Source organism: Diospyros lotus, chromosome 1, assembly GCF_014633365.1.
Source record: "Diospyros lotus cultivar Yz01 chromosome 1, ASM1463336v1, whole genome shotgun sequence".
In the NCBI taxonomy this organism is placed as follows: domain Eukaryota; kingdom Viridiplantae; phylum Streptophyta; class Magnoliopsida; order Ericales; family Ebenaceae; genus Diospyros; species Diospyros lotus.
Genome location: NC_068338.1, coordinates 48,552,268 through 48,565,821, shown reverse-complemented (window position 1 = coordinate 48,565,821; position 13,554 = coordinate 48,552,268). Strand labels below are relative to the sequence as shown.

General features: G+C 35.3%; 1 protein-coding gene across 7 annotated transcripts in view; it reads right to left on the bottom strand.

Moving 5' to 3' along the window:
- Nucleotides 1-240: 240 nt before the first annotated feature.
- LOC127786730 (putative F-box protein PP2-B12) overlaps nucleotides 241-13,554 on the bottom strand; it is a 56,311-nt gene continuing 42,997 nt past the window's right edge. The window contains exons 1-3 of one of the 7 annotated variants that reach the window (XM_052314379.1): nucleotides 12,360-12,692; nucleotides 10,169-10,287; nucleotides 241-1,099 (exon numbers count right to left, since the gene is read on the bottom strand). In XM_052314379.1, the coding sequence (XP_052170339.1) occupies nucleotides 613-1,099; nucleotides 10,169-10,287; nucleotides 12,360-12,665 (912 nt within the window). In that variant the 5' untranslated portion in view covers nucleotides 12,666-12,692 and the 3' untranslated portion in view covers nucleotides 241-612. Of the gene's footprint in view, nucleotides 1,100-1,185; nucleotides 1,305-2,472; nucleotides 2,847-9,103; nucleotides 10,043-10,168; nucleotides 10,288-12,359; nucleotides 12,693-13,554 lie in introns of those variants that run through there. The other 6 variants (XM_052314354.1, XM_052314403.1, XM_052314370.1 and 3 more) reach the window with 6 other exon arrangements.

Genomic DNA, 13,554 nt, shown 5'->3' with positions numbered 1-13,554 from the left:
AGACATTTATGTGTTCGAATCAAAACGATCTTACTCGCGATAGGATTTCACTATAGTCAATCCACTATGATAATAACAATAAATTTATAACTAATTTACAACAATTACAGAAAATTACATAACAATCTTCAAGAATAAAAAAAAAAACAATTACAATATCAATAATCAACGAATAATCGAGTACAAGAGTTTTAAAGAAACAAGTTATTCACAACACTCGCATTTCTCTCTTGCACAACATAGTGATTTCATAATGAAAGAGACAATACAAAAAATTAGAGTTTCTCTCTTATCAGATTGCTTCCTCTCTTGTTCTCTGTTTTTGTTCGTGCATCTGTTCTCATGTACGAAAAATGACCATTGAAATTCCAAGAAAAGCTTATATACAAAGGGGCTTTTGACATGGGCCATTATATGTGCCCACAAACAGATCAAGGACACACAGTATAACCGACCAAGTAATATACAAATAAGCTAAAATGTCACATGCAAATGAAATACACACGAAATGTATCTTTGTTAATTTATTTAACATAAAAATATAATACCATATACCATATGTCACTTACATGAATTAATCAAATAACATATCAATATATTTTGAATCATATATCAACAATCCACCTTTGGTCTGATATCAATCCCTTGAATGATGAGGCCACTCTTCCAGTTACCGCCCCTCACCTCCATCACACTCATTTCCAGCTCTCTTTCTTCGCCTCCCTCGTTGAAGTATTCACCCAACTCAACCTCCAGCCACCCATCTTCTCTCACCTTGGGATATTGATTGTCCCCTTCTCTGTGTTGGGCCACATGCCGACGCAACGTGTGGCGGCGGAACGGGCCAATCCCCATTGGAACGATTTGATTTTGGTGCCCCTGCCCTGACACAGGATCTAAATAAGCAGTAGTTTTATGCTCACACCCACTGATTCCCATGGCTACCTCTGCAGGCAGGTATTCAAATCCATGGGTTCCCGCGGTTGACTTGAAGACCAGGAATGCGGCATAGGTTGTGTTTGGGGATAGTATCCTAGTGCTTATTTTACCACGAATTTCAAGCCAGCATACCTCAACAAGCTCGGCCACTTCTAAGAACCTGTTAGTAATGCATTTCTTGGCGGTTAACTATAATAAGATATTCAAAGAAATTTAAAAAAAGAAAGTAAATAAAAGGCTACCGACCTGCTGTCAGGCAGAGGTGTCCATCTCCAGTATGTGGGTGTATCGCCCCAGACAATTGCCAGGTCCCGTGCAGCTAACATGTAACATTTCCTTCCACTTGACTTCTCCAAATTGAAGCTCTGTTCATGCCAACAAGAAGCACATCAGGCATACTCAAGGAAGGTAGCTCGGAAACAGAAACGGCAACATGAAACAAACTGCGACAAACTTTACGGTCTAAAATAATAGAACAGGACACGAAACGTCAAGAAAACACTACATGATATATATATATATATATATAAATTTATAATCAGTAGCGGATTTATTAGCGGCCCACAATAAAATTTAAATTTATAAGATAATTTTTAAAAAATTTTAATAATAACCCAACTCAAATTTAGTCCAGCCCACCATTAATTTTATTTTTTCCAGCCCAACTCTTTGGATCCGCCCCTAAAATTAATAATAATCTAAGGATCTTAATATACCATAAAAAAAATATTACTTTCTCACTTAACCCCCCAAAAAATAAAAGATTATTTTTTAAATAGCGTCCGTAAAAACTAAAAGATCAACTAACTTCAACTTTAAGTATCATTAACCATAATAATTTTAAATAGCGTCCGTACAAACTACAATACGAAAACACTATCATCCGCAATAAGTTAGTGCCATGAGAGAAACAAAAAATAGAAGCATTCACTTACTCATATGTTCTTGCAATTACAAAAGAACTCTAGAAACATTTTCTTGGAAGTTTCTCTAAAGCTTCCGAATTCTTTATTAAGAGGAACCTTTGAGTTCCCAAAAGGGAGTTTCAGAAACATGTCGGGAACGAGAACGCTACCCTGTACGAGGTTTATGTGCTTCTTACAGTTATCACCAATTCTGAAAAAATGACGTGCTTTGAAGACTTCTCCCTAAGGTACATATTTTGCACGTGTTTGGCTTCCTAACATTCCGTCCTTTCTTCAGAAATTTAAGAACTAAAACCAGCATTAAAAATGATCAACTCTCAAGTCCAAGAATGGATTCAAAAGGTTGGGCACTCAATCAGTACCATTTCATGTTCCCATGCCAGGAAACAAAATAGTTCAAGAAAATAGGTTACTGAACTACAAAGCGAATCTAACTTAGTATTGACACACAAGCCGAATCATAAGTGAGACAAAAAAAAAAAAAAAAAACGACCAAGTTGCAGTATATTGAACGGACTATGAGCATATCGGCATGCTATAAACAACGCGCCATTTCCATGTCAGAATCCGAGAAAATTAACCATCAATTGAACGGAAGTTGCAGTACCTTAGTGCCGCGGTCGATCAGAATCGGATGATCGGAAAGCCAAAGATAGAGGTCTTTCTTGGAGGCCGGGGGCAGAGGCTTAGAATCAGGGACGGCGCGAGCGAGAATATCCTTGTAATCGGCGGGAAGAAACCTCTCCCAGACGGCGTCCGACTCGGCGGCGGATCTGAAGGTCGACGCCACCAGCGACAGCCGGCAAGCGTCCCGCGGACCCGTCAGCGCCACCACATCGGCGATGCAGCCCTCCGGCAGTTCGAAGCAGGAATCTCCTCCGCCACCGCCATTCTCCATCGTCGTCGTCGTCGTCGTCATCATCATCATCATGGGAATCGTGAAGGTGGCTTTGGGAAGCCCCTTGGCCATATATAGAGAGAGAAGATTGCGAAGGATGAAAGCTTCGGGATTAAGGTTTTACCGGGCCTGCAATCCGGCCCACCGTATGAGTCCACGTGCAGGCTGGCAGGAAGAGAAAGCTGGCAAAGGCCGGTGCCACGCACGCTGCTTTCGTTTGATAGTGTATACACTACATAATTCCTTCCATCAATACGACGACGTGGTGCATGCATGTACTTTGTAGATTATGCACGATGCCTGTTTCATAAATTTATTCAGTATTTTTCTCTTTCTTTTAAGAAAAAATATATAAAGAGTATTTTTTTTCTTTTTAAAATAACAACGTTCGCATAAATTTATAAGATAATTAATGTAACACATACAGGCTACAGCACGTGCACACCATAATCGAAGTATTTCCTATCTATTTACTTGTCGGGGACAAATGTTAAATTCTAATTTTTGAATTAAAAATTAAGGTATGGGCCAGCCCACGCGGTGCCTCTGCCTTAGCGATTAAGTATTCAAATTTCAGAGACATTCTCTCACAAGTTCCAGAGACAGCGATCGCCTGAGCTGAGCTTACTACAGCCAAAGGTTAACACTAGTCAACTAACTAATCATCATCCATTTTGACAACACGTCAATAAGATGTAAAACCACAACAAGAAAGAGCGACCGATTCAATAATAATAATTCAATTAAACTCCTGCCTTCCACAAATGCAGATTCGCCATGCAGGGCCGCCCCGACCCTTAAAAGTCATGTATGTCATGGTATTAGGTCCTCGAAATTAGAAGGTTCTAAATTTTAAAAATTTATAATATTTATGTATATATTTTTTATTTTTTTAAAATTAATATTTTATTAAAAAAATTAAATAAAAAACATTATAATTTTTTCTTAACTTCCCTTCATCATTTTTCAATTTTTAATCGTTGTTGTGATGTTTTCAAATCCCAATATCCCATAAAATTCACATATTTATAGAATAAAAAATTATTCATTATTGGTGAATTTTATTTTTTTAATACTATTAGTTTAATGTTTTATTTTGTTTTTTCTATAAGAGAATCATGAATATATAGTTTTTTGCTCGCACTGATCTTCTTAGAGTTTCAAGAAAAATTAATTTTATTTTTCTTTATTTATTGTTGTAAGTTGTTTGACTTTTTTTTCTTATCTCTGAGATATTATATTTAAGTTGAAAATTTATTATCATTAAGAGATTATTATATTTTGTAGTTGATTGAATTTTAAATTTGTTTTCTTTTTTGATTTAATAAAATAATAAAATATTTATGTAAAAAAGTGTATTATTTATTTTTTTATAAAAAGATTAATACTCTGTTGGGCCGATTATGTGGCCACGGTCAATGATGGATAGCAAAACAACGGTAAGCCTTAAAGCTAAAACCTTATATATGACTTTATAAGCAACACTGCAACAAGCTATAGGTCTGAACTCACCAACCATGTTAGCATGCTTGGACTTCGGCAAGAACAATGACTGAGTGATTAAGCTATTTAAGGAGGAAGCCTGAAGAGAAAAATTCATGAATGACCTTAGTGAACTGCTCGCCCACAATAGGTCAGGCCTTTTTGAAGAAACATAAAGAGTAGCCATTAGGCTCCGGAGCCTTCTCATCGCCAATACTAAAAAGAGCAAATTTAATCTTCTCGTTGGAAATACTATTAAAAAGAGTTTCTTCATGTAGAGATTATATCTCACAAAACAACCACAAGATCTGATCGTTAGAACAAAGAAATTACAAAAAACAGTAAATAAAACTTAAAGAACAAAAGTTGAAAAACAAGAACAACAAACTGAAACAAAAAAACAACACACTTCCTATTGATGCTTGGCAATGGAGAAGAATAAGGTGGATTTGCAAGGCTCGGTATTGATCGATCCGACACCCACAAAAGGTAACCTAGAATCAGTTCCAAGCACAGCCCAAGAACTACATTCAATCGACACCTAAAATTACCTCAATCATAAAACCCACAACCGAGAATAGCACACTCACAAAAGGATGAAGTAAACCCTACCAAGGAAAACCCTCTTCTCACTCTCAGCTTTCTTTCTTTCTTCTCGCATTCACCATTCTTTCGGTGCCCCATATTTTCCCGATATAAAGATAAAGATAACCTCCCAAGAACCAGATAGAGATCTCCAAGGATGAGGATAACCATAGGGTTATCTGATAGGTTGAGATAAGATAGGGAAAGAAACCAAATGTGCGTTGGAATCGACCAAAGAAGAATGTAGCAATCTTCAACAGAATGAAGAGACTAGGTCAAGATAAGGTGTATATATGTAGGCTTTTAGATAAGGCATTGTGGGCCTAGACCAATGGGCTTGGTGTAATATTCTAGTATTTTGAGAATAATAATAATTTATTTTTTTGTATTTAATTTTTTTTTTACATCCATTTGAGATTATAATTAAGAAAACTAATAGGCTAAATTGAAAAATGAAAGACTAAATAAATGGGTTTAGAGTTAGTGGGTTAAGTTGAAAAAAGAAATGGTAAGTAAATGGGCTTAGAGCTAATGGGCTAAAAAAAGAAAAGGTTAAGTAAATGAGCTTAGAGTTAGTAGGCTAAGAAATTGGGCTTAAAATTAATGTATTAAATGAAAGAAATCTATTCAAAAGAAAATTTAGTGAAAAATAACTAAGAAGTGTGGCAAAATAATTAAAGATAGTGGGTGAAATAATTGAGAAATGTGAGAGACAAAATAAGGTGTGACAAATAATTAAAAATTATGGATGAGATATAGTGGAAAATAATTAAGAAATGTGACAAAATAATTAAAGATAATGGGTGAAATAATTGAGAAATATGGGAGACAAAATAGGGTGTGGATAAATAATCAAAGATAATGAGTGAAACAATTGAAAAATATGAGAGGCAAAGTAGGGTGTGAACAAATAATTAAAAATTATGGATGAGATTTAGTGAAAAAAATTAAGAAATGTGACAAAATAATTAAAGATAATAGGTGAAATAATTGAGAAATATGGGAGAAAGTAGGGTGTAGACAAATAATCAAAGATAATAGGTGAAATAATTGAGAAATGTGAGAGATAAAGTAGGGTGTGGACAAATAATTAAATATTATGGGTGAGATTTAGTAAAAAATAATTAAGAAAGATGACAAAATAATTAAAGATAGTGGGTCACTACAATTATCCTAAACTTAATTCAACTTTCTGTAAATAGAGAAAACTTGAAAGATTTGATGACTTAAATTAGAAAAAGAAATGTTGTAAGAAAAAAAGAAAGAGATTGTGAGAAAGAAATTGAGTTTGTGAAAGAGATTTTGGAGAAAAGAGTAAGGAAGAGAAATTTGAGCACATCAAAGAGAAGTTTGAAGAAAGTATTATAAGATAAGTGTAAATATCTCAAATAAATTAAACTTGATAATATTTTCTTTTATCTTATTATGTTTAATTTTTTGAAAAATTTCAAAAAAAAAAATCAGGTGTTTTATTTTATGAATTGTTATGGAAGAAATTTCTGAAGAATATGAAAGGAAATATTTATTTGGTGATTTTTGAGAAAAAGATAATTTCTAAAATGTGTCATATGATTTGATAGTATGCCTATATGTTAAATACGATGTATGTTTCAAAGTATGTTTCGGCATGTTGACATGATATGATATGTGCATATGTCACGTAGATGCATTTACATAATATGATAATGATATGCATATGTTCACGTGTAATCCCTCGTTGCTCATGTATCGCATATGTTTGAGAGTACGGGCAGACATCGCTGCTTTACTAAGGGTGCACCCATACACTTCGGCCTGGAAAGAGCTAGTCGTAGAAAATGGTAAATGACATATGAAATATGGGTGCCTGTCGGCTCAAACAGGCCAAATTACAGGACATTTATGCATTTACATTCATACATAAATATTATACTCTTACTTAGATAGCCGATCATTTAACTGGGTGATGCATTTGGAATATTTAATGTTCCAGATGGAAGTCATAACAGAAACGAAGGAAATAAAGGCATGTGATTGCACTCGTTGAAGTGCGTAAATGTATCGATTATGCATATAATATGTTATGTTATCTATGATGTTGATTATGATATTTTCAGCATGTAATATCGAAGGATGATCATGATTATGTTATGATTTTGTTATGTATATGAATCTACGATTTTGATATTATAAGCTTGTTAAGTATTAGGTTACGATCAGGGACAGATCTAGAAATGGATCTGAGGGAAGGCTGGCCCCTAGATCCATCAGTTATTTCAACCCCTTCCCCTCCCAAATGGTCTAAATCTCAGGGTAAATTTGAGGAAGGGCTGAGGCTAGCACGGGCTACTGCCCGTGTCTGCCCCCCTTTGAATCCACCCCTGGTTATGATCTATTATGTTTCTGCTATTAGCTATGGTTTATCTTAATGAAGAGAATGAAAAAAATAAATAATATAAATATATATGAGGTAGAATTGATAAAGTAACTATTAGCTAATAAACATCGGGGTAAGAAACATTTCGAAAAGAACGGGACATTACACTTGGTCCTTGGTTTGAGTAGTTGGGCCAAGCCCACCTTTCCTCAAACACAAGGTAAATGTACTTGGGTCATCTTTTTGTTAGGCCATCTATTTGTGGGATTGGACATTTTTATAAAAATCTATCAATCTTGGGCCGAGGCCTATGATAGATAACTTACTCAACAAAAAATATCACCGCTTTGAACTTGTTGGGTATCACACCTCAACACTTCATAATTACAGTCGCAAGCGAATCTTTCTGAGATGCCTTACTAAAGTTGATATCCGCAAAGCCTTTGATTCCATTAATTGATCCTTCCTTCAGCAGATTCTTTATGGGCTTGGATTTCCCTCAGTCTTTTCCAAATGGATTATGGAATGTGTATGTTCGGTTCCTATTCCATCATGATTAATGGTGGTATGTATGGGTTTTTCAAAGGCTGACAAGGCCTCAGACAGGGAGACCCTCTTTCTCCATTTTTATTTGTCCTCTGTATTGAATATCTATCCAAATCTCTTAAAGTGGCCATTGTGGATTTTGATTTTAATTTTCATTCAAAATTTATTAGCCTTGGCATCTCTCACATTGCCTTTGCAAATAACTTGTTGCTCTTTACTAAGAGCAATGTTATTTTAGTCAAGATTCTCATAGACTGTCTTCACAGATTTGGAGCTTGCTCTGGGTTGAGTGCTAATGGCCTCAAATCCAACATCTATCCTACGGGTATTAATGACAGCGATTTGCATGATATTCTTGCTGTCACGGATATTTCCAGAGGCATCATTCCCTTTCAATACCTGGGCATCCCTCTTGCTGTGGAGAAGCTCAAGGTTATTCACTATGGGCCCCTCACGGACAAAATTTCAGACTACATTAAGGCATGGACTGCTTTCTCTCTATCTTATGCAGATAGATTTGAGCTTATTATAGCAGTTCTCCATGGCGTTGAATGTTTTTGGCTTTCCATCCTATCTACACCTGTTGTTGTCATTCAAAAAGTTTACAGGTTATACATGCTCTTTCTATGGAACCCTAAGTCGGCTCTTGTTCCTTGGCATGAAGTCTGCCTTACTAAAAATGAAAGGGGGCTTGGCCTTAAGGATCTCCAAAGCTGGAATATAGCATTTCTGTTTCGTATCGAAAATATTTCATTTTTTATTTTCGGGCTACCTTGTTTATATTAAAATTAAATTATTTTTAAACTAATCAATTTTTTTTAGTAATATGACACATTACATATCAGTGTCAAATTTTATTAAGTTTAAAAATTATATTTATAAAAAAATATATTTTTAAATTTATAATTTACGTCTCATTTTTGTTTTTTATTTTTTTAAAATAATATCATTTCAGCGTTTGCATTTCGTATAGAAAAGGTTTTGTTTTTCATTTTTGTGCTACCTTGCATATATCACCTCCTCCTCCTTGGTCGTCATCAACAGTGCAACTCCACGTTTAGTTAACAAAGAGCAGTCATATTGAACTAGATGGGCCCCGGCTCCTATCTTTCTTAATAATACGCCAGAAAATTGTTACGATGGCTGCATCACGCAACATTACAGTTGTGAGGGCGGGCATGGGGACAATCCCCCACCCCCATCTTATTATTTTTACATAATAATTTGAATCATCCCTTTTATATTTTATAATTACACATTCATCTTATTATTTTTATCTTGTAATATTATGAGGCATACCAGAAAATTTTGCCTTATAATCATTTATCTTATTATAACAGTCGCCCATCAATCAAGAATGGGAACCTTGCATTTGAATCTGTCCTAACATTTCCCCAATAAACTCAAATCAATTTATTTGTAGGTGGGTGAATGCAGTGGGAATTTCAATTGTTGCAAGCAGGAGAGGAATAACACAGATTCTTTCGGGAGACAAATACAGCAGACATCAACACACCCACAAGACCCCCAAAACTTTACAAATTAATGGGCAATCATTCAAGAATTAGTAAAATTCTTGAATAACACAGATCCTTCTGGAAGACAACAATATGCAGGATGAAATCAACAAAGGAGGAGGAGATGGAGGAGGACCATCATTATAGTCAACACATATGTATCAACAAAACTCGAGACTCCCCAACTTCACACCCCCCACACATCCCCCATTTCACCCCATAGATTCAATAAGGTGGACTACTAACTAAATATAAAACTGCAGGAGCTGACATGATCACTAGCTCTTCGCTCCATTGAGATAGCGAACTTATAATAATTCTTCTAAATCATTTTTACTGATCCACCTTTGGTCTGATATCAATCCCTTGAATGATGAGGCCTCTCTTCCAGTGACGGCCCCTCACCTCCATCACACTCATTTCCAGCTCTCTTTCTTCGCCTCCCTCGTTGAAGTATTCACCCAACTCAACCTCCATCCACCCATCTTCTCTCACCTTGGGATATTGATTGTCTCCTTCTCTGTGTTGGGCCACATGCCGACGCAACACGTGACGTCGGATTTGGGGCCTCTGCCCTGCCACAGGATCTAAATAAGCAGTTTGAGTTTTATGCTCACCCCCACTAATTCCCATGGCTACATCTGCAGGCAGGTATTCAAATCCATAGGCTACTGCGGCTAACTTGAAGACCAGGAATGCGGCATAGGTTGTGTTTGGAGATAGTATCCTAGTGCTTATTTTACCACGAATTTCAAGCCAGCATACCGCAAGAAGCTCAGCCACTTCTGAGAACCTGTTAGTAATGCATTTCGTGGCGGTTAACTATATATATAACACTCATAAAAGTGTGCAGCGAGACAATAATAAGATATTCAAAGAAATTTAAAACAAATATAGTAAATAAAAGGAGGCTACTGACCTGCTGTCAGGCAGAGGTGTCCATCTCCAGTATGTGGGTGTATCGCCCCAGACAATTGCCAGGTCCCGTGCAGCTAACATGTAACATTTCCTTCCACTTGACTTCTCCAAATTGAAGCTCTGTTCATGCCAACAAGAAGCAGATCAGGCATACTCAAGGAAGGTAGCTCGGAAACAGAAACGGCAACATGAATGAAACAAATTGTGACAAACTTTACGGTCTAAAATAGCAGAACAGGACATGAAACGTTAAGAAAACACTACATGATATATATATAAATTTATAATAATCTAAGAATCTTAATATACCATAAAAAAATATTAGTTTCTCACTTAACCCCAAAAAATAAAAGATTATTTCAACGATTCTAGCATCAACTAACTTCAACTTTAAGAATCATTAACCATAATAACTTTAAATAGCGTTCAACTAACTTCAACTTTAAGAATCATTAACCATAATAACTTTAAATAGTGTTCGTACAAACTACAGTGCAAAAACACTATCATCGCAATAAGTTAAGAGGCTGTTTGGCTTACCATTTTTAAAACTAGTTTTAAGTTATTTAGCTTTTAAGTTGTGTAAAGTTTAAAAGCTTAGTAATGTTTAAGTTGATAAGGTATTTTGATAAATGTGCTTAAAGTGTTATTTATCTAATTATGTGTTCATTTTAAAAAATCTAATAAAGTACTAGAATTTGAAAAAAAAACTAAAATAGATATGTTGTTGAATAATATAAATAAAATGTATAAAAATATTAATTTTTAATAAAAATAAATTATAAATTGATGTCTGATAAAATTTTACTATTACATGTTGATAAATTATATAAAATTATTAAAAAAATATATTAATATAATATATATGTTAAATATAGTGATTATTAAATATATATATACACACACATAGCAATGGCGGAGGACGTCGACGATGAAGGCGATGAACGATGGCAATGGACATGGAGGAGGCAATGATGGGAGCTGGAGGCGACAGCTGCTGGGGATGGATCTGGAGACAACAGCTGGCGACTGCCATGGAGGAGATGGAGGCGCTAACAATGACGGAGAAGTTGGGGATGGGTCTAGAGAGAGAGAGAAGGCAGAGAGAGAAGAAAGGATAAAGTGTGTAAATATGTGGAATGTTTGAAAGTAATTTCGTCATTTGTTTAATCAACGCAATAAACTACTAAGTGCTTATTTGGAAAAACGGCCGAGAAGGGAAGTTTTTTGAATAAGTTGCTAAACACCCCATTTTAGCTTACCGGTAAGCCAGAAGCTGGAGGGTGTTTTGCTTACCAATTTGACCCCTTATAAGCTATTCTTTTAAGGGTGTTTTGCTTACCAATTTGACCCCTCATAAGCTATTCTTTTAATTTAGAAGTTACGATGATTTATTTTTTTCGCATTTGTTGAAATCTAAGAGCATTTTCAACTTCTAATATATTTTTTAATAATTATGTATAATTATCAATAAATAATTATAATAATTTTATCAATTAGAAATCGATTTATAATTTATTTTTATTAAAAATTAATATTTTTATGAATATTATTTATATTATTCAACACCATATCCACCTTCATCTTTTTGATAACTTTGGATAACTTATCAGTTTTTTTAAACAAAACACATAATTATTTAACTAACAATTTATGTTTTCAACTTAAACACTATTTAATTTTTAAACTTTACGCGACTTAAAAAACAGAAAGACTCACATGCCTTAAAAAAAATCGGCGCCCCAAAACACCCTCTTGCTAAGATGGAAAAAAAAAATCAACTCTCAGGTCCTTTCTGCCGTCCTTTCTTCAGAAATTTAAGAACTAAAACCAGCGTTAAAAATCAACTCTCTAAGTCCCAAGAATGGATTCAAAAGGTTGGCGACTTAATCAGTACCATTTCATGTTCCCATGCCAGGAAACAAACTAGTTCACGAAAATAGGTTACTGAACTACAAAGCGAATCTAACTTAGTATTGACACACAAGCCGAATCTTAAGTGAGGAAAAAAAAAAAAAAAACGACCAACAAAAAGAACCCTAGAAAATCAAGTTAACCAATGAAACTCACAAGATTACGATAAGGAAGTGAATTGAACGGACTATGAGCATATGGGCATGCTATAAACAACGCGCCATTTCCACGTCAGAATCCGAGAAAATTAATCATGAATTGAACGGAAGTTGAAGTACCTTAGTGCCGCGGTCGATCAGAAGCGGATGATCGGAAAGCCAAAGATAGAGGTCTTTCTTGGAGGCCGGGGGCGGAGACTTGGAATCAAGGACGGCGCGAGCGAGAATATCCTTGTAATCGGCGGGAAGAAACCTCTCCCAGACGGCGTCCGACTCTGTGGCGGATCTGAAGGTCGACGCCACCAGCGACAGCCGGCAAGCGTCCCGCGGACTCGTCAGCGCCACCACATCGGCGATGCAGCCCTCCGGCAGTTCGAAGCAGGAATCTCCTCCGCCGCCGCCGCCATTCTCCATCGTCATTGTCATGGGAATCGTGAAGGTAGCGTTGGGAAGCGCCTGGGCCATATATAGAGAAGATTGTGAAGGATGAAAGCTTCGTCATTAAGGATTTTACCGGGCCCGCAATCCGGCCCACCGAATGTATGAGTCCACGTGCAGCGGGAAGTGGAAGCCGATAAAGCAAAGGCGGGTGCCCCGCACGCTGCTTTCGTTTGACAGACATATAGAGTATTTTTTTTTAAAATAACAACGTTCGCGTAAGTTTATAAGATGATTAATGTAACACATACGGCACGCACGCGCACACCATAATAGAAGTATCTTCTGTCTATTTACTTGCGGGGGACAAATGTTAGATTGTTATTATATTATTATATCTCAAAGTAATCTAATTTTGAATTAATAATTAAGTTATGAGCCAGCCCACGTGGTGCATCTGCCTTAGCGATGAAATATTCATATTTCACACCTATTTGTATTTTTGAGTTAAGTTACATAATAATATAATTAAAATAATAAAAATATCTTTAATATAACTAAAATATCTTTCATCATTAGACGCAATGAGACGAGACGACAAGGATGGAGCTAGGATTTTGATTCAGTAAAGACGAACTTAAATACAAAAAAATATAATTTTACAAATAAGATAATAATTATAATATTAAAATAAAAAAATTATAATTGTTCCTTATAGCTCTTTATATTAAAAATTATAATTATTCAAGAAAATTATCTTGATTATTTAAATCTTTAGATTCGTTATAATCACAAAATGATAGTTCTTGCCATAGAAAAAGTCAAAACATAATCAATTGATACATTCAAACAAATTTGATAATCATACAGTGTTTGTTTTAATTGTCTAAAATAAATTATCTCAATATTTTGTTCTTGATTCATTAAAATTTCATAA